At 35.0% G+C, this 24,523-nt stretch overlaps 1 protein-coding gene across 1 annotated transcript in view; it reads left to right on the top strand.

Moving 5' to 3' along the window:
• The window catches only part of EIF3E (eukaryotic translation initiation factor 3 subunit E), a 47,046-nt gene that overhangs the window by 7,290 nt on the left and 15,233 nt on the right, over positions 1–24,523 (top strand). Inside the window, exons 4-10 of the mRNA XM_039222350.1 lie at positions 930–972; positions 2,435–2,539; positions 8,007–8,132; positions 8,809–8,933; positions 19,253–19,379; positions 20,440–20,541; positions 21,872–21,981. Of these exons, the coding sequence (XP_039078281.1) occupies positions 930–972; positions 2,435–2,539; positions 8,007–8,132; positions 8,809–8,933; positions 19,253–19,379; positions 20,440–20,541; positions 21,872–21,981 (738 nt within the window). The remainder of the gene's footprint in view (positions 1–929; positions 973–2,434; positions 2,540–8,006; positions 8,133–8,808; positions 8,934–19,252; positions 19,380–20,439; positions 20,542–21,871; positions 21,982–24,523) is intronic.

Below are 24,523 nucleotides of genomic sequence, written 5' to 3'. Positions count from 1 at the left end.
TAGTGCACAATCAAAAATTGAGAATTTAAATTGTAAATTTATTCTAGTCACTTAAATACGAGGAAGTAATGAGATTGGATTATGAATAAGATGAATATAGATTTATTCACCAAATATTAGAAAGAGAGGACTCCTTGCAGTTTAATAGGCATGGCATTGAGATATATGAAAGAATGGGATTGTTTTAAAAACTTGTAATTAAACTACTTATTTTCAGAGTAATAACCTCTTCCTGCCAGTTTCTGTTTTTAAATTTCGTTGAACATACAATATTGTACTTCTCATACTTTACCAGAAATACCCAATCAGCCAAAGGACAGTGAATACATATCTGAAAGTTACAAGGAGCAAAACACAAAGTTATTCACTGTGATCCACAAGAAATGCTAAGTTTTTTTTGAAAATTTTTATGTTAAAATTTTATACATATTTCATGTTCAGTCTTATACCCATGTTAATTTGGGAGTGACATATTCCTTCCCCATTAAATTTTCAAGTGAAATTATGCTCCAGAAAAACATTCCACAGCATTCCCTCCCGTTATACGCTTAAGAAAGTGTTTTCTTTTTTGAAAATGCCTAGAAAGTGGGCCACTGTGTCCATGTATCACTTGTTCCTTGGTGTCTTTTTCATCATTTTGTCTGTTACCAGCCTGGCAACGTCTTAGTTATGCAAAGCTAATTTAAGAAAAGTTAAATTGAGTTGACACTGAGATGGATAATAATTATACAGGGTGTGTAGCATAGGTACAGAACTTAAGCATAATTGATTAATTTTGTAATGTTCTTTTTTTTTATTCTGGAAGTCTTATTGTTTCTAGTGTTTAAGTATTAAGATATTTAAATGGCTTTATGTGGGTAATAATGTTTGGATATGCTCATTTTGTTTTCTGTGGCCTATAAAATCAGTAATTTTTGTTTCTAATTTAGAGATGGTCGGATGCTGTTTGATTACCTGGCGGACAAGCATGGTGTAAGTGGTATTTTAAAGTTTTTCTTTAGCGGAGCCTGGGTGGTTCTGTCAGTTAAGCGTCCAACTCTTGGTTTCAACTCAGGTCATGATCTCAATGGTTTGTGGGTTTGAGCCCTGTGTCGACTCCCCACTGACAGCATGGAGCCTGCTTGGGATTCTCTGTCTCCCTCTCTGTCTCTCAAAATAAATAAATAAATAAAACTTTAAAAAAATTTCTTTAGTTGTCCCGTTTTAATAAGACTAATTAAAGAATAGTGCTGTAAAGATAGGTGCGTGGTTTAACAGGAGTACAATTTCCAGATTAACATATTAAATATAATATCTGATATGTTTTCAAAATTTCAGTTTTTACAAATTGGTGCTGATAAGAAAATGAGATGCGTACACTTACATTTATTTTTTTGTAAATATTATTTTGAGAGAGAGCACGCGAGTGTGTGTGTGAACGAGGTGGGGCAGAGAGGGAGGGAGAGAGAATCCAAAGCAGGCGCCATGCTCAAGTCAGCATGGAGCCCAACATGGGGCTTGAACTCATGACCTTGAGATAATAACTTGAGCCAATATCTAGAGTTAGAGTTGATGCTTAACTGAGCCACTAAGGTGCCCCACTTAAACTTACCTTTAGATCACAGAAATTCTCAAAACTTTCTATTTTTTCTAGAATACTCAGGTAATGTGTACCACTTATTTTTGATGGATTAACAAATATAGAAGTAAGTTTGAATTAGAAATGGCTTTGAGCAGTAGAATTAAGTAATACTTTGGCTTGGCTGCCTTGTGGAATATAGTAGTTCTTGATTATCAAGGTCTTCATAAATACTCAACAAAGGAATTTTATTTTAGGCTTTCTAGTCATCTCCCTTCCTTTGTGTTAACTCAAAGTGTAAGGATTTGCATATAATTAATTCTTTAACTTGCATTCAAGTTTTAGCTCTCATTTGCTGACCAGATTATTCTTTCTGGTTTTCGTATAGAATGTTTGGTGTATTTGATAGTGTTCTAGTTTGGAGTCCTTCTCTTAGAATTGTTTGCTTTCACTTTACTTGCATTGTTAACTTTAATAGTTGGTGTAATTTGGGTGCCAGTTTTCACAGAGAATTGAAGTTCACTGTACATGTTATTTGTACAGAATCACAAAACTTTGTAGGGATGGATCTATTTGGTAGTTATCTAAGTTCATTCACCAGCTGAGAGACCTTCCCACTGCAGTTCAAATTTGGGTTGCAAAAGATTAACTCTTTGAGACCAGAATTATGAAAGCTAAATCCACCAATTCCTAATGTATGTTTTAAGAGTCATAATATATTTCTGATCATGGTTTTTGTGTTTGTTTTTTGTGACGCTTGGCATACATCAGAGAATTGACTTCTAGGGACATTTAAAGGAGGAAATTATTTGAGTTTTAAAACTCGAAGTTAAAAATAGAACTGATGCTTTTCTCGTTTTCTGTTTTCTTTTTTAGTTTAGGCAGGAATATTTAGATACACTCTACAGGTATGCAAAATTTCAATATGAATGTGGGAATTACTCTGGAGCAGCAGAATATCTTTACTTCTTTAGAGTGTTGGTAAGTAAATTTTTTTTCTTTCAGATTTTGTAGATTTTACTTGGTTTGTCAAAACGTGTGTATAGATTTGAGTCTGTATTACATTTTCAAGAATCCTTGGTGAAAGAAAAAAAAACTTTTCCTAACAAAGAACAAATAGAGATAGGAAAGCTTATATCAGGACCTCAAAATTTGGAGAGAGATTACACTTGTCCTTGGAATCCAAAAGTAGGAGCCACTAATATGTTTTTTATGTATACTGTTTGATTTTAGCATTAGCAAAATTCTATCTTACAATCAACTTAAGTTACTGTGCAGCACAGTGAGCAGCACGTTGAGGGTGGTTAATAAATATTGAATAAATCCATTATTCCTAATTTTAATTCATTATTATATGGTATAAATCTCCCTTGAGTTTGTTCTAAGCAACTATGGAATTCTGATGATAATTGAAAACGAATTACACCTTAATATTTTTTCCATTTACTTCTGTACTGAGCTATTAGAATATGAAACTTGGTGTGTGTGTATGTACGCGTGTGTTTTAATAATGTAGGAGGTAGGTGAGTAAATGGTATTTTTAGAGCAAATTTCTAACCACCAAGAATCCTCTTTGTTATTTTCATTTGGCTATTTGACATGTTCCTAGATTCACTGCCTTTGTAAAAATTTTTAATGTTTATTCATTTTGAGAGAGAGAGGGATCGGGGAAGGGCAGAGAGACTGAAAAGAGAGAATTCCACGCACACTCCATGCTGTCAGCATAGAACCCAGAGCCTGATGTGGGGCTTGAGGAACTGTGAGATCATTACCTGAGTCAAAATCAAGAGTTGAACTTTTAACCAACTGAGCCACCCAGGTGCCCTTAGATTCAGGGCTTTTGCTTGGGAAGAAGGAGAGTTTCATGAAGCACAGAAAAAAATCCGTGTTTCAAATGAAAAGATTCTTTCTCATTCTGCCTTCTGTGTAGGTAATTGTATTAATAAATGCCTTGTAGACTTATCAAAATGCCCTTGTTTTAACTTTCTCATTTGAAAAATTACAATTTGTTACTCACTTTGGGTTAATAACCAAGTACCTAAGTCTCTGATTTCTCTAGTTAATCCTAGATGTTGGGAAATGATCTCTTAAGACAGGGACTTAATTGTTTTCTAACCTTGGAAGAGTCTGTTTCTTCATTCTCTATTTTCTGGTGCCTTTCTTTCTTTTAGCCCCATATGTCTCAAAGAAAAGATTTAGGGCTGCTATCTTTGGTTGTTTTCCAGGAAATTAAATTTTCTTTTTGGGGGGGAGAGGGAGGGGGAAGAGATTGATATTTTATTAATTCAGGTAATTCCTGCACTTAAAGTGCTTAGAGAACTTAATTTTTTAAAACTACCATCTTCCCTTCAAAGAAATAAAGATTATCATTTTATATCCAAGTTTGATTTGAAAAAAATGGGATTTTCTTGCTCCCATTTGTGAATATTCTTAATTTACAGCTTAGCTGTGGTTAGCTTGCAAGTGCATTGAAGGTAATCAGTGATGCTAAACTTGTAGTGGCTTATCAGAAAATTCCATCAGTTTTACTTTGAATATTATGAAGGATTTAGGAGAGCAAAAGTTGATTACTTTGGAAATGTAAACAGCTTAAACCGGGATTGTAAAATCAGAAGCCTGATATGATTACAGGTACATGAAAAGAGTTGGTTATTCATATCATTTGTTAATGCTGGGAGTGAATTTTGAGAATGAAGATTTAGTGTCATGTTAGAGTTCTAGCACAGTAAATTTATTGTTGCTGGTCAGTGAGTGAATGTGCCATTTTGCTAAGACATGGAAACTTAAGGTAACTGCTGGAAATCCAGATATTGAAACTTCTAGCATATCCACCCTTGAAAGCAGGTTGGTATGAAGAGCCAACTGTAATGACATGGACTTGAGCCAGAGTAGTACACATGAATCTTTGGGGGATTAAAAAACTTGCTATGCTGTTACAAAAAGCTTTTATCCTAACAAATATAACATATTCTAGTCTTAATAGTATGTTTATGTAGTATGATTTTGTAATTAAGTCTGAAAATTTCTACAAATGCTAGGTTTATATACTTAGAGATTTGTGAAGTTTTTATGTTTAGTTTTTTTTAAATGTGAAGATCCAAGTTAGTTTCCTAACTTTAAAAATCCCGAGTTAATTTTGAGCTTTTGCATTACCTAACAGGTCTTGTGTTGGAACTCAAATGACACTTGTTAGGTGAGATTACCATGATTTGAACACAAAATCATTGTTTTACATTAAGAGCAGTTAAACTATAGTGATTAGATAGTGCTTAGAAGTTAGGTGAAATTTATTTTTAAATTCATGTCCCATCTGTGTGACAAGACATTTGAGTAGCTGGGAGTTGGTTACTTTCTGTTGGCATATTGACAGAGGCTAACCAAGCTAAGTTTTTAAAAATGGATAATTTTACTTCTCCTTTTCTTTTGTTTAGGATAGGCACTACTATAAAATCTATGTATAATGTGAAATCTTGTTAATAGCAAAGATTAAAAATCTTGGTTTCGACTTGGGATGAATAATGTCAGTGTTTTATGTTTTATTTACTTTTATTGTTTTGTAATAGTCTTTTTTTCATTTCTGAATTCTTGTCTGATGGTTGGTTATTTTAAATCTATAGGGAAACATAAGATATGAAAGAACCATTGTAACTATGATCTGAGATTAGAATTTGACTCTCCAGGAGACCTATTGTAGGTCAGTGTTGTGTAAATTAAATCAGGGTGACCTCGGAATCTACTTTATTTTTAAAAAATTTGGTGGCTTTTAGAATACATCAAGGAGTGTTTACATCCACCCTGTTTGGATGTACTATAAGAAATGCATTAATTTGGAATAGTGGAGCAAATTTGAACATTTTTGTTTTTAAAGTTATTTTTAAAAAGTAAATAAAAAATGTTAACACTGTATTTTAATTATTTTGTTAAAATCTGCCTTCTCTCGTAGCCTCTTACTCTAAAATATAACCCCTCTCCTCATCGGCAGCTATTTGAAATAAAAGTGATTTTAAGATGCTAGAACTATTTGTGATCATATTTTACTAGCATGGTTTTTTGTTGTTGTTTTCACTCAGAATTTTAAATTTATCTCCTCCAAGTACATGCCATTTGATTTAAAGGTATTTTTCTTTTACTCAAGAAAGCTTAAGTAATGATGACTTTTGGAAGCTTTAGGAACTTGGCTGATGTTTTTGAGTCTGATGTGCTCTGTTTAATAATGTTGATGTAAAAGATGTCTGGGGCACCTGGGTGGCTCGGTTGGTTAAGTGACTGACTCTTGATTTTGGCTCAAGTCATGATCTTGTAGTTTAGTTCATGAGTTCCAGCCCAGTGTCAGGCTCCGCACTAACAGCATGGAACTTGCTTGGGATTCTCTGTCTCCCTCTTTTTCTGCCCCTCCTCTGCTCACTTGCGTGCTCTCTATCTCTCAAAAGTAAACAGACAACTTTTTGAAAAAATGTTTGTTTCATATTGATTTTCAGATACATAATTTTTCCCATTTTAATACTGAACTGCTGGGGTGTGTCTTAAATTGGTTGTGGTTTTGGAAACATAAATGATAGTGTATCTTGAAATTGATGACATCTTAAATTTGATAAAATACTCAGATTTTTTAATAAAGATCAAACATTTTATCTTTTATAAGTTGAACAGTGATTTTATGAATTTCTGTAAATCAATTTTTAAATTTCACTGAATTTTGACAAATGCGCATAACTTGTATAGCTACCACCAAATCAATATAAAGAATTTCTCTTAAAGCAGAAAGACCTGTTACGCCCCCTTGCAGTCATACCTTTCCCTGATTTCATCCGTTGATCTGTTGTCTGTCCCTGTAGATGAGTTTTGTTTGTTCTAGAATTTTATGTAAGTGGGATGAAATCTGTAAGCTTGTGCCTGGCTTACTTTGACTAACAAGTTTTTGAATTTCAGTTGTGTTACTGTGTGCAAAAGAGGTTGATTTTTGATGCACCTGGGTGGCATCAAGTCAGTTGAGCATCAGTCATTTGAGCATCTGACTCTCGATTTCAGCTCAGGTCATCATCCCAGGGTCCTGGTATTTAGCCCCATATTGGGTTCTGTGCTGGATGTGGTGCCTGCTTGTGATTCTTTTCCATCTGCTCCTCTCCCTCATTCACAAGTGCTTGCTTTATCTCTCTTTCGTTTTATCTTTCTGTCTAAAGAAAAAAAAATTAAAAGCAGAAGCTTGAATCTTTTTATTGCTGAATAGTATTCCATTCTATGAATATACTATAATTTGGATTACTTCCAATTTTTATCTTCTTATAAATAAAATTACCATGAATATTCAAGTACAAGTGGTGTGTTTTTTTTGTGGACATATATCCTAATAATAAGAAATAGTGGTTTAATGGATATGTTTCCAAATTTATTAATTTAGTGTTAATTATTAGTTTGCTAAGTGTTATTTGGTATATTTGAGTTAATTACTGCCGTCAAAGTCCTTAATAGGTGTTTTGGGTTTGTGACTCTTCCATCAGTGGCAAGAGGAGGTAGGGTGCCCTTAGCCTTCCTTTTTTGTAGGTTTAGATTGTGGTATAAATTTATAGCTTTCATGATTAGAAGTGTAATTTTGGGGCGCTTGGGTGGTTCAGTCAGTTAAACTTCAGGCTCTTGGTTTCCACTCAGGTCGTGATCTTGCAGTTTGTGAGATAGAGCCTGCACCTGCCTCTGTGCTGAGAAGCACAGAGCCTGCATGGGATTCTCTCTCTCCCCCTCTCTCTCTGCGCCTCCCCACTTGCATACATGCTCTCTCACAAAATAAATTTAAAAGAAGTGTAATTTGGCAGAAATTACAGTCTCCATGTGTCAGGTTCCCCTCTTAAATTAAAATGGATAAAAAATATTTATAGTGTTTTTATTAAGATTATATGAAGGTGAACATTTTTTTTTGAAGGTGAACATTTATTGCTCAGTACATATGCCTTTGATAATTATTGTTATTATCCAGTAGACTGCTTTTCTCTCTTTCTGACGCCTTGCATTTGTGTCATAATTTGGATATTTTTTGTTCTAAAAATAGTTTTTCTAAATTGTAAATAAAATTCACAAGTCGTGATTTGCCACACATTCATTGCAGTGATTTTAACAACAGATTTCCTTTGAATATAACTGGTTTCCAAAGTTTTGGGTGCCTAAAATTTGATGAGTGTATAAATACTGAAAGTGTATTAAACTGAAACACTGGTGCTGTATCCTAGTTTTAAGTTACTCTTTCTGATTTAGATTGAATATCAAATAGTGATTATTTTTTGTAAATTAAGTTAAATGGAAATTGTTTGAATTAGTTTAACCAGTGTGAACCAATAAGGACTTAAATAATTATAGTTTGGGGTAGAAAGCAATAGCTAGATGGGTATGTAAAGTATAAAATGTGTATCTTTTTTTCCCAGAGTATTCAGAATATAATTAATTATAATTGCTTAAACAGGTTCCTGCAACAGACAGAAATGCTTTGAGTTCACTCTGGGGAAAACTGGCCTCTGAGATCTTAATGCAGAATTGGGATGCCGCTATGGAAGACCTTACACGGTTAAAAGAGACCATAGATAATAATGTGAGTTACATTTTTCCATGTTGATTCTCTGAAATTTCTATGTGACCAGCATACTTTCTGATGAGCAAAACTCTTTTAAAAAAAAAAAAAAAAAGGCAGAGGGGGAAGGGAAACTAAAATGTTGAGATTAGCTTTTATTTATTTGACATAAAAATCACAGTGGGTTAAGGAGTTGACTCGATTCACCGAATCTCCTTGAGAGAAACTATCAAACTTCTTTTGACTCTTAGAGAAGAGAACTGTTTTCATTTTTACAGCTACTGTGCCTTTTTTTATTTGTACAATGAAAATGGCATAATAATACTGTTAGTGCCACCTCAGTAATAGGTTCTCAATAAGACCGTTTTCATCTACAATTATATCTAATAAAACCACTTATTATGGAGTATTTAGTTCAGTCTTTGCTTTTAAAATGTTTTCTGAAAGGAGTATAAATGGCTTAGCGGAATTATTAAATCTATCTCTCAGAACAGAGAGATAATTTCTAATGTCGAGATTTGTGCAGAGAGTAGAGAGAGGGTCCCAGGGTTAGGACTTTGATCATAATGGCTCTAGGGTGTGCTTCAGAAGGTTCTCATTTTTAACTAAAATTCTGAGATCAGCAGTGTTTATTCTTTTGTTCTCTTGCCTCTTTCTCATATAAATATTTCCTATGTACTTATTTTTAACCCTATAGTCTGTGAGTTCCCCACTTCAGTCTCTTCAGCAGCGAACATGGCTCATCCACTGGTCTCTTTTTGTTTTCTTCAACCACCCCAAAGGGCGTGATAACATTATTGATCTCTTCCTTTACCAGCCACAGTAAGTTATTTCACTGTATAATTTGGCCTTAGTCATATGAAATTATATGGATTTTTTTTAACTTAAAAATGTACTTTTAACATTTGAATTTGTTGTCAACCTTTATAAACTTCATGTGGTGGATTTGCTTATTGTAAAAGTTTAGATGTAACTCTTAAAATTATTTGGAAAATAGTATACTTTGTGTCCATTCAAGTGTTATATAGTGTGCTTCCTGGGCCAGCAGCATAGACATCATGTAGAATGTCTAGACCCTAGAAGAACTAAATCAGAATCAGGTAAAACTAAACATGACAGGGGAGTTTTTGAAACAGGAAATTATGTTTTTCTTTCCTTGGAAAAAATAAACCGAAAACAACTACATGGCAGTAGGTAAGATAAAAGACAGTTTGTGATCTTGGCCTGCATCCTGTTTTAAATATAAATGACAAGAGGTGGAAATTCATATTTTGTAACATTATATTTATTTTTCTATTTGAGATATTTTGTAGTACTTAAGTATGCCTTCCGGATTCACATTATTTACTAATGTGTTCATAATAGCCTCATTCTTAGCTGTTACACCTTAAAGAAATCCTATTTGTGAGATTAAAATTGTATATATACAGCTTTTAAAATTATAAGTGTATTTGTATATTACTTGCTATTTGGTGAGTGCCATGATAAATTGTTTATAATCTGAAAAGTTATATAAATCATAGTCTGTATGTTGAATTAAGTAAAAGGCTAATGGAAAAGATTAAAAAGACAAAGTGCAAAACAACTTAAAATAAGATCCTACAAGGTGTAATACTTGTTCTGGCGTTTAGCATAGATATGCTCAGCACCTTTTCTTGGTGGTATCTTTTTTTTTTTAATGTTTATTTCTGAGAGAGAGAGAGACAGCATGAGCGAGGAAGGGTCAGAGAGAGAGGGAGACACAGAATCCGAAATAGGCTCCAGGCTCTGAGCTGTCAGCATAGAGCCCGACGCAGGGCTCAAACCCATGAACCATGAGATCACGACTTGAGCCGAAGTCGGACACTTAACCAACTGAGCCACCCAGGCGCCCCTCTTGGTGGTATCTTAAAGGTAGATTTATGAAGAACAAAGCTGAACCATCCTCAGATTGATGTGTAAAACCAGAATGCCATCAGTATTTTGTAATGAGAAGTGTAAGTGGTAAGAGTTCTGACCCTGTAGGTTTAACACATAGGAAGCCATATAATAAACATAAGATTGCTTAATGAGTACTTGGAATCAGAATGGAAAGTTAATTTTTATGACTGGACTGTTGTTAATGGCACCATCAGGTTAAGCTGGCCTAGCATATCTATCTTCACAGTAGGACTCCTCTTGGACTGGGACCAGATCATGAATATTTTTGACATGTATGTCACTCTAAGCATTTCAGTGGGCATTTCCAAATTTGCTCTTTTACTTGATTCCATTTCAGATCAGTACTACTCACTGTGCTTCTACCTCCCACCCCCATTCTAATTTAAGTATGTTAATTTTTTTTTTCAAGTTCTTCTCAAGTCTTATCTGGTAGCTTTCTCTTACCAGAGATAAAACTGATTAATCTCTCTGCTGTGGTGCATTGTGTATTTAATCCTCTCAGGGCAGAGATTCTTGAGAGGTACCTTTTGAGGAGTACTTTTGTGCAACCATTACATTTTAGAAAAGGCTGTTTTATTTGTGATATTGACAGAATCTCAGGCAGTAATTGAGGTACCAACAGTGGACGAATCAGGAGTATCTAGAAAAATGTCTAGTAAATCATTGCAGGAAATTTGGGAATATTGGTTAGTAAAATAGCTACATATCTGTTTTTAATGTTAAACTATGCATCTTATAGAAAAGATGTTTTCTGAGAATTTCAAACAAGAAATATGGATATATTTCTCATTACTTACGGAAACATGCATTCTAATGAGAAAAAATTAAAAGTAACACTAACATTAGTATTTTGTCTCTGTCTCCTGATTAAAAAAAACCTGTAAGATCTTAAAGACTTGATTGAGATCCCTAAAATCAGCTGTGCAAGGATGAGCCTACCCTGAATGAGCAGATTTAACCAAAGCTTTGGCCTGTAATACTTGGCTGTAATCCTGACACCTAGGGGGCGGGTTAAGAATAAGGGCAGGTCTTCCTGAATTAAGCTATTGGAGTCATTAGGAATTGGCTTTCCATGGTACTACCTAATAGTAGACCCATTTTTCTGTGTTTTTTTTAATTTTTTTTAATGTTTTATTTATTTCTGAGAGAAAGAGAGAGAGAGAGAGCATGAACAGGGAGAGAAGGAGTCAGAGACAGGGAGATAAAGAATCTGAAGACAGGCTCCAGGCTCTGAGCTAGCTGTCAGCACAGAGCCTGACGTAGGGCTCGAACTCACAGACTGTGAGATCATGACATGAGCTGAAGTCGAACGCTTAACTGACTGAGCCACCTAGGCACCCCTCTTCTGTGTTTTTTGCAGTTACATCTGTATTTAGAAGGGAACATTAAATTAAACAGGCTCTGAATATTTTCAAGTAATGAAAAGAATATACAAACAAGAAAAAGTTATTCAAACCCGCTGTAAAAATTATGTAATACAAACAAGAGGGAATCCGTACAGGTTAATTCCTGACAATCTATGGCTCATATGAAATTTAAAAAACATGTGTAATCCATTAGTAGAACTATTTGTTATGGATACTTAAAATACAAAGGTAGTTCATTTGAGATTGCAGAAAGTGTTAGGATAAAAATCAGACTTTTCAAAAGGTAAATAATAAAAAAGTAGATTAAAAAAATTAATTCCGGTGTAGTTAACATACAAAGTTATATTAGTTTCAGGTGTACAATATATTGATTCAGCAGTTCTATACGTTTCTCAGGGCCCATCACAATAAGTGTACCCATCTCCCTACCCACCTCTCCTCTGGTAACCTCACTTCTCTGTAGTTAAGAGTCTGTTTTTTGGTTTGTTTCTTAGGTTTTACATGAATGAAATCATGGTATTTCTTGGAATGATTTACTTCACTTACCATTATGTTGCAGATGATAAGATGTCATTCTTTTTATGGCTGAGTAATCCATGTGTGTGTGCTGTATATATGTGTGTACATATATACTGTATATATATATACATATAATATACTCGCACACACACAATGGATTGCTCAGCATATAAATACATATACTCACACACTACATCTTTACTTACTTAGGCTGCTTCCATAATTTGGGTATTGTTAATAATGCAGCAATAAACAAGGAGTGCATATATATATTCAAATTAGCTTTTTTTATATTCTTTGGGTAAATTATTGGATCAGATGGTGATTCTATATTTAATTTTTTGAGGTGGTATCATGCTGTTTTCTAGAGTGGCTACAACAGTTTGCATTGCCATCAGTAGTGCGTGAGGGTTCCTGCATCCTCACAAACGCCTGTTGTTTATTGTGTTTTTTATTTTAGCTATTCTTACAGTCATGAGGTGATATCTACTTTTGCTTGTGATTTGCATTTTTCTTGATGAGAGATGTTAAGGATCATTTCATGTTCTGTTGGCCATCTGTATTTTTTTAAATTTATTTTTTAATGTTTATTTATTTATTTTGAAAGTGTGTGTGTGCACCTGCGCTAGCAGGGGAGGGCCTGAGAGGGAGAGAGAATCCCAAGCAGGCTCTGCACTCAACATTCGATCCCAAGACTGAGATTATGACCTGAGCTGAAACCAAGAGTCGGATACTTAACCAAATGAGCCACCCAGGCGCCCCTCTTCTGCCCATTTAAAAATTAATATTATTGTTATTATTGCTATTATTATTACTACTATTTATTCTTGAGTTTGAGAAATTTTTGGTAGATTTTGGATACTAATCCTTTATCAGATATATCATCTTCACATGTCTTCTCTTATTCACTAGATTCTTTCAGTTTCTCTGATTGCTTTCTTTGCTTTCAGAAGCTTTTTATTTTGATGTATTGACAATAGTTTACTTTCGCTTTTGTTTCTCTTGCCTGAGGAGACCTATCTAGAAAAATTTTTACTATGAATGATGTCAGAGAAATTACTGTCAGTGTTCTCTTCCAAGATTTTTATGATTTCAGGTCTCCTATTTAGGTCCTTAATCCCTTTTGAGTTTATTTTAGTGTATGGTACAAGAGAGTGGCTCAGTTTCTTCTTTTTTACATGTGGCTTGGTAGTTTTCCCAATACCACTTGTTGAAGAGACCATCTTTTTCCCTTTGCACATCCTTGCCTCCTTAGTTGAAGTTAATTGATCACATAATCATAGGTTTTCTGTTCTGTTCCATTGATCTCTATGTCTGCTTTTGTGTCAGTACCTTTTGATCACTGTAGCTTTGTAGAATATCTTGATTATCTGGGAATGTGATGTATTCAGCTATGTTGGGGCTTTTTGTTTTTGTTTGTTTTTTTCATAATTGATGTGGCTTTTTGGGATCTTTTGTTGTTCCATACAAATCCGTCTTTGGTTAAGTTTATTCCTAGGTATTTTATTATTTTTGGTGCAAATGTAACTGGGATTCTTTTAATTTGTTTCTACTGGTTTATTATTAGTATATAGAAATGCAGTGGACTTCTGTAAATTGCTTTTGTATCCTATGACCTTACAGAATTCATTTCTCAGTTCTAGTAGTTTTTTGGTGAGTCTTTCGGGTTTTATGTGTAGTATCATGTCATCTGCAAATAGTGAAAGTTTTATATCTTTATTACCAATTTGGATGTCTTCTTTCTTTTTCTTGTCTGATTGCTGTGAGTAGGATTACAGTGTTGAATACAAATGGTGAGAGTGGACATTCCTGACATTGAGAGGAAAGCTTTCAGTTTTTGATCGTTGAGTGTGATGTTCGTGTTATTTGTGAGTTTTTCATAAATGGTTTTTGGGGCGCCTGGGCGGCTCGGTTGGTTGAGTGTCTGCCTTCAGCTCAGGTCATGATCTCACTGTTTGTGGCTTCAGGCCCCACGTCGCGCTCTGTGCCAACAGCTAGCTTGGAGCCTGGAGCCTGTTTCAGATTCAGTATCTCCCTCTCTCTCTGACCCTCCCCTGCTCACGCTGTTTCTCTCTCAGAAATAAATTAAAAAAACAAACAAACATAAATGGTCTTTATTATGTTGAGGTATGTTTCCTCTAAACGTATTTTGTTGAGGGTTTTTAACATGAATGGATGTTGTACTTTGCCAAATGCTTTTCCTGCAGGTATTTAAATGATCATTATGGTTTTTATCCTTTCTCTTTGATGTAATGTATCATGATGATTGATTTGCAGATATTAAATCACCCTTGCGTCCCAGAATGAATCCCCCTTTACTGTGGTGAATAATTTTTTTGTATTGTTGGAATTGGTTTGCTAATATTTTGTTGAGGATTTTTGCATCTATGTTCATCAGAGAGCTTGGCCTGTAGTTCTCTTTTTTAGTAGTACCTTTCTGTGATTTTGCTATCAGGATAATGGTGGCATCAAAGAATGTATTTGGAAGCTGTCCTTCCTGTTTTATTTTTTGGAATAACTTGAGAAAAATAGGTATTAACTTATGTAAATGTGCCAAATTTTCACATTGCAGCCTTCTAGGATTTTGTTTGTTGGGAATGTTTTGATTACTGGTTAATTTTCAGTGCTGGTAGTTGATAAGGTGTGCATGGATCCCTTGTGATGTGAGCCTAGAGCCACTTTAGGAAACTCCTGCTGCTTGGCTGGCGGGGTAGGTGCTCCTTGACTGCTGGTCTGCTGTGCAAGGGCATCTGCAGCTTCCTGGGAGGGAGACTGGCAGGGCTGGAGGGGGTGAGTTTTCTGAAGGGGGTGGAACAGGTGAGAGGATAGTGTTAGGAAGGTTTGTGCATATTTGCTACGGGAGGAGACTGAACCCTGGCTGGAGAGGGTGTGTCCACAGGAGAATGTTGGGCCTTGGCACCATGTTAGCCGGTTAGGTGGAGAGTGTTAGCTGCACTGGTTCCTTGCTGGTGTCCAGGTATCTAGGCTGGGAGGCAAGGGAGGGAAATGGCTCCTGCCAGCTCCTTTGTTCCTGGAGAATTCTCCCATGATCCTTTGCCCCTCCAGCATAGGTTCTGAGATTAGTAAACAAATCTTCCTCCTGCATATCCCAGGTGTTTTTTTCAAATTGCTGCTTTTATGCTTTGTCTCTCCTAGGGGCTGTTTGTTGTGCTGTCTCTTAAGGGTGGGGATTCCATTTCCCCTCCCCTCTGGCTCTCCTAGAGCCACGCCCAATGAATTTTAAAATTTCAGGTATTAAGTGCCAATGTAACAAGTCTTAAAATTCCACTCTTCAGATTTTCAAAGCCAAATGTTATGGGAATTTGTCTTGCCTGTTCACGCTCCTGTGCTTGGTGTTACGGTCCTTTTTTCCCCTCTTCACATCCAGGGCATCCCTCTTTTAAGAACATGCCCTTAGGTCCTTTTAGCTCCCACCCACGTCTCTGCCCAGTACACTTGGCCAGTGTTTAAAGGGCCCTGTGTATTGCCATACTGCAGCATTTTACTTATTTTCTTACCAGTGCATACTCATGTCAAAACAAGAAAAGTGGACTTCTGAGGGACTTTTAAGGCACAGTAGAATGGGGATTATTTTGTATTGAATTAGAAAGCAAAGCATTGAACTTATGCTATAGGTATGCTTAAAGAATACAATTTAATTCACGTTGCAAGACTATAATCTTCCAACTGACAGCAAAACAACTATCAGAAAATTAGAAAATTTAAAATAATATCTCCTCATAGCAGAGTTTCCTCACAAAAATTAATAAAAGTGAGGCTTCAAGCAAATAAGTTTCTGAGTGACCACATAGGGTAAGTCATTTTACCAGTGGTGATTCTAAATCGTGTTCAATTGCAGCAAAGATATAATGTATAGAAAAAATAGACATGTTTAAAAATACTAGCCTTGGAGCACCTGGGTGGTTCAGTCTGTTAAGCGTCCGTCTTTGGTGGCTCAGGTCATGATCTCGTGGCTTGTGGGTTCAAACCCTGCTTTGGGCTCTGTGCTGACAGCTAGCTCAGAGCCTGGAGCCTGATTCAGATTCTGTATCTCCCTCTCTCTCTGACCCTTCCCCTACTCCTGCTTCTCTCTCTCTCTTTCAGACATAAATTTTAAAAAAATTTTAAAAAATTAAACATACTAGCTTTTTGTTGAGAACAGTTACTCAGAGTTGAAGATATCTGGAGCAACATTAATAATTAAAAAAACAAGGCACGTGGTTTTTAGTGATTTTCCTTGGCTCTTGATGGGTTAACAGATGATACTAGTATGGGTTAGTTGTTGGTTTGAAGAATTCATTGCTGGATTTGAAGTGACTGAAGAATATGCCTTCATGAATAGTCTATGTGGAACAACTACAGGTGAAAATATTTTCAAAGTTGGTAAAACACTAATTTAGTGCAACCTAAAGAGGATCTGCAAATATGTGTGGAGGAAAAAGTGAGAAGTGTTTAAAGTATGGTTATTCATTACATTCATCATCAATACTTTGTGGAAGATACTTGAATCTGTGGTGTGTTTTTGAACCATTTTAGTCAACTGTGAACTTCATTTACTCATGTGGACTTAACTGTTGTCAGTCCAAGAATTTTTGTCAGTAAACAGGATATCTTGGGGCGCTTGGGTGGCTCAGTCGGTTAAGCATCTGTCTTTGGCTCAGGTCATGATCTCATGGCTTGTGGGTTCGAGCCCCGCTTTGGGCTCTGTGCTGACAGCTAGCTCAGAGCCTGGAGCCTGCTTCAGATTCTGTATCTCCTTCTCCCTCTAACCCTCCCCTGTTCACATTGTCTGCCTCTCTCACAAATAAATAAAAACACTAAAAGAAAAAAGAAAACAGGATATCGTGACTTTCTCTACTTAACCTTTGAATAGCTTAGTAATGGCAAAGTTTTAGTGTGTTGTTGTTGATGTTGTTTTTGAGCTCAGGGCAAGATTGAATTTTTCTGAATGAGAAATTGCCCTCAACCATTATTGTCAAGCCTTGGATGGCTCTGGAAAGTAACTTTTACTGTAGCTTGTTATTGTTTTCTAATTCACCCTAAAATTACACAGCAAAATAATATTTATATGAAAAAACTATATTGCAGCATATTGTCACTTTGGTGACAACTAACAAAGCATGAGTAACAAGTAATGTCCAAAATTTTAAAAAGGTAATGTCCAGTGGCCTTATATGTTTGCCTTTCTTTCACATGTTAAGACAAGAAGGGAGACCTTCATTCCCACAGAAATTTGTAGCAGATATATTTTTCAAGCTCAGATTGCAGTTCCATGAAATTTTAGGCTTCATTGTATGTACAAAGGAAATTTCCAATTCAAAATTCATTTGGCTGTGCTATTGAATTGGAAGTGATTTATCTGCAGTGTAATGATATACTAAAGAACAATATCGTAAGAATTAAACAATTCCATAATGCCTTCCAGGTGATAAATATGCTAAATTATAATCATTTCTTTCAGTTGATACCAGTATTTGGTAGTACTAGATTCATGAAAAATATTTACAAAGACTGAGTATGTAAAATTTCATTACAGAACAGCATTAACAGATAAACATTTGCAACAAATTTTAATGTAGGGATCTCTAACTTTGAATGCAATTAAGCAGTTATCCCCAAAAGATAATTTCTGTTCTCATTAGTAGATGCCTTATAGAAACTGTACTCAACAGTTAATATTTTGACTTTTATTAATAACATTTCTGAAGCTTGTTTTCTTTTCATAAGAATCTGTACAGTATTCTCAATTTTGCCTCCTGCCCTGCAAAACCTAAAATATTTATTATCTGCCTTTTTAGAAAAGTTTTGCTAACCCCTACCATATAGTCTCAGAAAAAGAGAGATATGATTTCCCAAGAAGTTATCCTTCATTACAAACAATGAAGATATATATGGTACAGTGATACAAAGGTAGGATAAGTAAAAATAAATATATGTAACATCTTACAGAATAAACTTACAATTTTTTTAAGTTGTATGGATAATTTTATGGTGAGTTCCAGAAACGTCCACTAAAAAGATTTACTTCAAAACCGATACTGAGATAAACAGTCATCCTTTACTGTGCTTGTGTATGAGATCTGTGGCAGGAGAGTATTGCAACAGTTATTCTGAACAAAGAATGCAGTGTAAAAATTTCTGACTAAAATTCAGGCTTAATTTATCAGCTTATGAAATTTAGTTGATGTTAGTTATCTTTTCCTAGAAGTTGTTTTACTCTTGAGTGAGTGTTGATTGTTTTCATACCCTGCCTTGTTTAGAGGGGATATAAGGAAGGACTAAGTATTATTAATTGTTAGATTATTATGATCGGACTCTAGGGTCATGTAAGGAGTTCAAACGTTTTATGGGGAATCTACGATATGATGAAATATAAAGATTTATTAATATAGTAAGGAAGAATTTGGAAGGTAAGGTATCTTATTGGGGGAGCAATTCATGTGGAGTGGGCTTTAAGAAGTGAGAAAAACAGGAAGCAGTCAATGATGCTGTGGTGGGAGATGGAGCTGGTTGGGTACTTTGGGATTTATTTAGCCAAGAGTAATGGACTTTATTGACAAATATTTCCAAACTTGGCATAATGTCTGACACTTAGAGGTACTTCTTGAATAAAAATTAGGGAGCTATTTAAGGAAATTGAGCAGGAGGAATACAGGATAAATGCCAAATGACAGAGGGTGGCCAGCTGCTGATCATCAGAATAGCAGGATTTGTTAAATATTAGCAAAGGCCCTGTTGACATTTGTCTGACATCTAATCCTTCCTTTCTAATTCCCAATGCTGCCAATTTAACCAAAGCCTTATAATTCTATAAGTTTTCTTCTCCCTGTAGTTTCTAGTCTTTCATTCTCTCAAATCTTATTTAAGTGTCTCATTTTCTGATTATGATGACGGATTTGAACATAGAAGGTTTTCACACATTTTTTCAAAAGGTGAATACCTGAGAGTCATAGCTTAGTAATCTTTTGAAACCGATTGACAGCATGTAGAGGGGCCTTCCAAAATCCTTTTACTCAACAGCAGTAATAGGATTATTTACCTCTGAATTGAGTCTACCATTTCACTTCAAACTGTGGAGTACAAGCTGGTGTCCTCTTCCAACTTCTGTTTGTTTTTTTTAATTTCTTGGAGGAGATGGTCCTTTTAATAATCATCCTTAATTGGTTGCATTCTTAGGTTATTGAAAGAGCACAATCTAATGGGCTGTTCAAGCGTTTTGTTTTGATTTTTTTCTTGAATCGCACGTGGTAAATTATAGATCTAGAGAAACTAGACAAGTTATTAATAATTAACTTATAAAAATATTAAAGTTATTTATTTATATTTTTACCTTAGGTATCTTAATGCAATACAGACAATGTGTCCACATATTCTGCGCTATTTGACTACTGCTGTCATAACAAACAAAGATGTTCGGAAACGCCGACAGGTGCTAAAAGATCTGGTTAAAGTTATTCAACAGGTAAAAAACTAAAATCCTTTTTTAAAAATGTTTATTTTGAGAGGAAAAAAAAAGACAGCGTGTGTGTTTGTTTGTGTGCGCACACACGTGAGCAGGGGAAGGGCAGAGTGAGAGGGGAGAAGATCCCCAGCAGGCTCCATGCCCAGTGCAGAGCCTAACGTGGAGGAGCTGGATCTCACAACCCTGAACTATGGCCATAGCCAAAATCAGGAGTCAGACACTGAACTCACTGAGCCACCCAGGTGCTCCCCAAAACTAAAATCTTTATTGAGTTTTAAAACTCTAAACTAGATCTAACATCTGTTTCTAAAGTAGGACTCTTAGTTTTTAAGGTAAAATGTTTTAAAAATAGGAGAAAGGTTACATGAAGTATATATAGAGAAGAGCCCAGGATACTCATGGGCATTTACTATCTTTAATCCCAGGATGTATTTATGTCAGATGTAGTATGGGATGATTACTGCTCTCTGGTAGGTGGATACTTAATATACATTGTATATAGTGTTACCTTTATTGCAGAGTATAGGAGATTTGAAGCCTGGCATTGTTGGGAGATCTGTTACCTACATAATTGCAGAGTCGTCATCTCTACATAGAATATGGTATTAATAGTCCCCAAGTTGTACAAAAGCTGCAGCCCTACTGGTTGGTTTTAGTGAATTCCTCAATAATAACTATGGGTTAGAAAAAGAACTTAAATACGATTTTGACTAAGGATAAATTAAATGCCAAAAGACAAATTCAGCAGGTTATGAATGAATGCCCTTATACTTGGAGATGTTATTGACTAAGGGAGACTTTTGGCAACAGAGGAACTTGAAAGCATTTGGAATGGTTCTAGAATGAGAATATAGAGAACTCAGTCTAGAAGACATTATAAGCTTAAGGTGGGGCCTAAAATCGGGATGTGAGCAATTGCTTTGAGAAGATGACACTAGGTAATTTGCTAGAATTTAATAATAGAGGAGGAGAAACCAGAAAGATTAGGATATTCTAGGGGCAATCTACCACCAAACAATGTTGAATCAGATCCACCTTGACCTTTGACATAATTTTACAGGAGTCTTACACATATAAAGACCCAATTACGGAATTTGTTGAATGCTTGTATGTTAACTTTGACTTTGATGGAGCTCAGAAAAAGCTGAGGGAATGTGAATCAGTAAGTATGAATTTTTACTTCTAAATTAATAATATGTTTGGATATTGTAAAAGTTAACCTTGCAGTGTTTTATTAAAGTAATTATATCAGAAATATACATTAATCTTAAAACGACTGATTTTTTAGAAATGTGCTGGGATGTAGACATTTTAATGTTATTGCCGTACATGTATGTCTTTTGTTAGTACATTTATTAAAACATTGGCGGCATTAAAAATTCATACATAGACCCATGATTCCTTGTCTTATTCTATGTTAGTAAATATGTGAAGTATATCCTATGTGTGTATAAGATTGTATAGAATTGGACAGCCTAACTGAGGTAAGTCTTAATTTGTTTCATAAGTGGGTATATCTTTAGAATTTTTCACATGATGTACTGAATGTTTATAAACCAGTCAAGCTATAGGGGTGTGCATTTTATCACAACAGTGACTTCTGTTGATTGGTAGAAACTAAAGTACCTTCAAGCAACTGAGTTAGATTTATCAGCTTTTTTAAATGTTAGTTTGTAGAGTTTTAAGAAGTTAAATTAAGAAACTTACCTGTTAAATGCATTTACCAAATCCATAAGTTGTTAGTTGTCAGTTTCCTTTTTGAACCTAAATGTTAACACGAAATACAGTTTGTTGAAGGATTAAGATCTTATTTCTTTAAGGAAAAAATTATTATGTAAATATAACTTCAGGGGGGATTTTCACACATTGGACAAAGTATAAAATAGACTCCAATGTGATAATTTATATTCATGCAGTCATGTATAGTATTATTATGTGTTGGTATATACCAGTATACTAAGTAGCTGGTTAGGCCTGGCTGAGGCCAAGGGACACTTGGTTATTACTGTGAAGTTAAAATACTCTCTTTTAATTATGATACCATCTGTGGAATAGAAGCTACCCCTTGAATTTTTCTCCTTTGTAGATTTCCAGGTCTATTTACTTCACAAAAATATGCATATTTTTAATCTGTTCAAAATTATTTTAAATAACTAGAAGAGATATGTTATCTACCCAGCATTTATGCAGGATGATGGACAGGGCAAAGCTACTTTGTCACAAGGTCACTCAAGTCATCAGTAGAACAAGGAAACATTGCAGTGCTTAAATTTACGTATTTTTCATATAGCATTCATTTACTTCTAGTTTAAACTGTTAGAGGCTTGAGCATAGTATTCTAGAAAGTGCTGTGGTATATAACTTGTGATATTAATTGAGAGGATTGCAGTAACTGGAACAATGAGTAGAGCACACAGGAAGTATTTTGGATCACATTTTTTAAAATTGCTTGTCAGCGCTGTTAACTTTTTTGTTATACTTTACACATATAGGTACTTGTGAATGACTTCTTCTTGGTGGCTTGTCTTGAGGATTTTATTGAAAATGCTCGTCTCTTCATATTTGAGACTTTTTGTCGCATCCATCAGTGTATCAGCATTAAGTAAGAACACCCTGATTTGATTTGTATTTTCTACTTTTAAATTCCTGGAAATTTCCATTTACTGTAAAATTACACTTAATAGGATTCCAGTTAATTGGATTTTTATTTCCCTTTGCTTTAGAAGAAAAAGGAAACAGTCTGATAGTGATTTATTAAAAATCCTAACTTTTGTTTTTATTATGGGATACTACAAATTCAGAAATACCTCCTTTGGTTTGTGTGTAGCATAGCATGATTTTTGGAAATGATATCTTCAAGGCAGTATTACGATTGTTGGGTACCTTTTTAAAAAGTACTATTATATTCTTAATATAGGGAGAAAAGAGAAATAGCTTTTCATAATGGTTTCAACAGGAGTTCAAATAAGGAAGAGGTTAGCCCTTAGTGATTCAGAAATACTGTTGAAAGACTACATTTGGTAATCATTTCAGTTGATTGAGTTTGTTTTATTTAATTATATATTTGAATTCTCATATAGTAAACTATGACATCCTAAAATGTTGAAACATAGAAAGTATGGTGAATTTCAGTTCACATTTCCTTTGTTGTGTGAGAAAATTATTGGGGGGAAATTGTGAAACTTATATAACCTATTAGAAACTAATTGTACATATTAGAATTTGAAAAATAACTAGTGCCCTTTGGCCACAGATGAAGTCAAACAGTAAATATGCTCCATAAATGTTTAAAGAATTACTTTAATGTTTGCCTCTTTGGAATTGTGTGTAGACCAAAGTTTTTCTTTAGTGCCATTTGTTTTTGCTGAGGCATCCGTTCTTGTTTGCCTAATTTTACTGGGTGGTTATTGAAGTGGTTTTTCAGAGTTAGAAGTATGGTATAATCATGGTGCTTTTCCTATGTGAATTAAAGCCTTGACCAGTAATATTAGTACTTTACTATAGCTAGCAGACATATAATTTAAATATCTGATTCTCTTAAAGAATACATGCAAATTCCTAATATGTCATTGGTTGTGAAATAGATGAATAATATGTGAGATGCTGGTAGACAATAGGTAATTGAATTTTTACACTGTCCTTTTTTTTTTTAAAGATTCATAATTCAGTCTTATGAAAGAAGGATGCTAATATTTTGGTTTTCCTTATGGACTTTCCCCACTTCTTGTTAGGATATGGTCACTCGGGGGGCGCCTGGGTGGCTCAGTTGGTTAAGCGTCCAACTTCGGCTCAGGTCATGATTTTGTGTTCGAGCTCTGTGTCAGGCTCTGTGCTGACAGCCAGCTCAGAGCCTAGAGTCTGTTTCAGATTCTGTGTTTCCCTCTCTCTGTACCCTGGGACTGTATTTATCCTTTTTATGAGCCTTTTGAGAGCAAATTCTCCTTTTTATATTTTTAGTACCTAGTATGGTGACCCTGTACAGTGTAGATGCTCAGTAAATACTTGTTAAATGACTTGATTTCTTTGCATTAGTGAATTTATGTTTTTGTCCATGATAATGCTTTTTCACTTAGGTACCATGAGTAAGAACGTTTGTTTCAGCTCTAGTTTGTTCCTTTTATTAACTTGGGGACCTTGTATTCATTATTTTGCTTTTTGAGATTTGGTTTACCATGCTTAACAGCAAAATAAAGTCTTTGTCCTGTGTACTCAAGAGAAAAGTGCCTCTCAGAGGAGATAATACAGTGGAAATGCATCATATATAAGCACATAAAGTGAATTTATCATTACCTAATAATTTTTTAAATTTGGTATCAGTGTTTTGATGATTTTCTTTGATTTCTGTAGTTCTTTGATTACTGTAGATTTTTGTAGTTTTAGACAAAGTCTGAAGCATTTCAGACTAAAGTTCTAGTGGCTTTCTAAAGTCTCGAAATCTTTTTTATAATGATAGTATTTCTTTTGTATTTCGGTTGTTTAAATGCCTTTGGCTATGTGGGAATGTTTTATAACTCAGGTGATTTTGAATACTTATATTAATGCATTTTCTTCAAATATTAAGGAATTTTGGAGTTGGGAAGAAATCTTGGGGAGCTTCTGATCCAGCAATGCAGTTACTGAATCATCAACAGTAGGACTTTTTTCTGCAGGGATGGAAATGTTTTGTATCTATATTGTTCAGTATTGTAGCTAATAGTCATTTATGGCTTTTTTAACTTTTTTTAAGAGAGCAGAGAAGGGGCAAGGGAGAGAGATAATCTCAGGCAGGCTCCACACCCAGCACGGAGCTGATGTGGGGCTTGATTCACAACCCTGAGATCATGACCTGAGCCAAAATCATTTAGCCACTCAGGCACCCCCATTTGGGCTTTACATGTAGTTCAGGTTTCAAGTTCTAGAACCAAGGTGTGTGTTTTAGAGCTTGTTTTCAAGTGTGGCATTATGTATATATTTGTGTGTATATATGAGTCAAAGTCCCTTCATGCTGCTTAGCTGTACCTCTATTCAGTTTTCTTCCTGATTCGCAAAGTACTTCTGTGGGACCCAAAGACTTCTGGAAACACAATCGCCCCCCTACCTCCCCAAAAATCCAGTACAACTCCTTTGTTTTCTCATGGTTTTGAAGCTCCTTCCTTATACCTAGG

This window comes from Hyaena hyaena, unplaced genomic scaffold (assembly GCF_003009895.1).
Source record: "Hyaena hyaena isolate Hyena2069 unplaced genomic scaffold, ASM300989v1 scaffold_1108, whole genome shotgun sequence".
Lineage (NCBI taxonomy): Eukaryota > Metazoa > Chordata > Mammalia > Carnivora > Hyaenidae > Hyaena > Hyaena hyaena.
The sequence above is the reverse complement of the archived record's forward strand: the minus strand, read 5'-3'. Positions and strand labels throughout refer to the sequence as shown.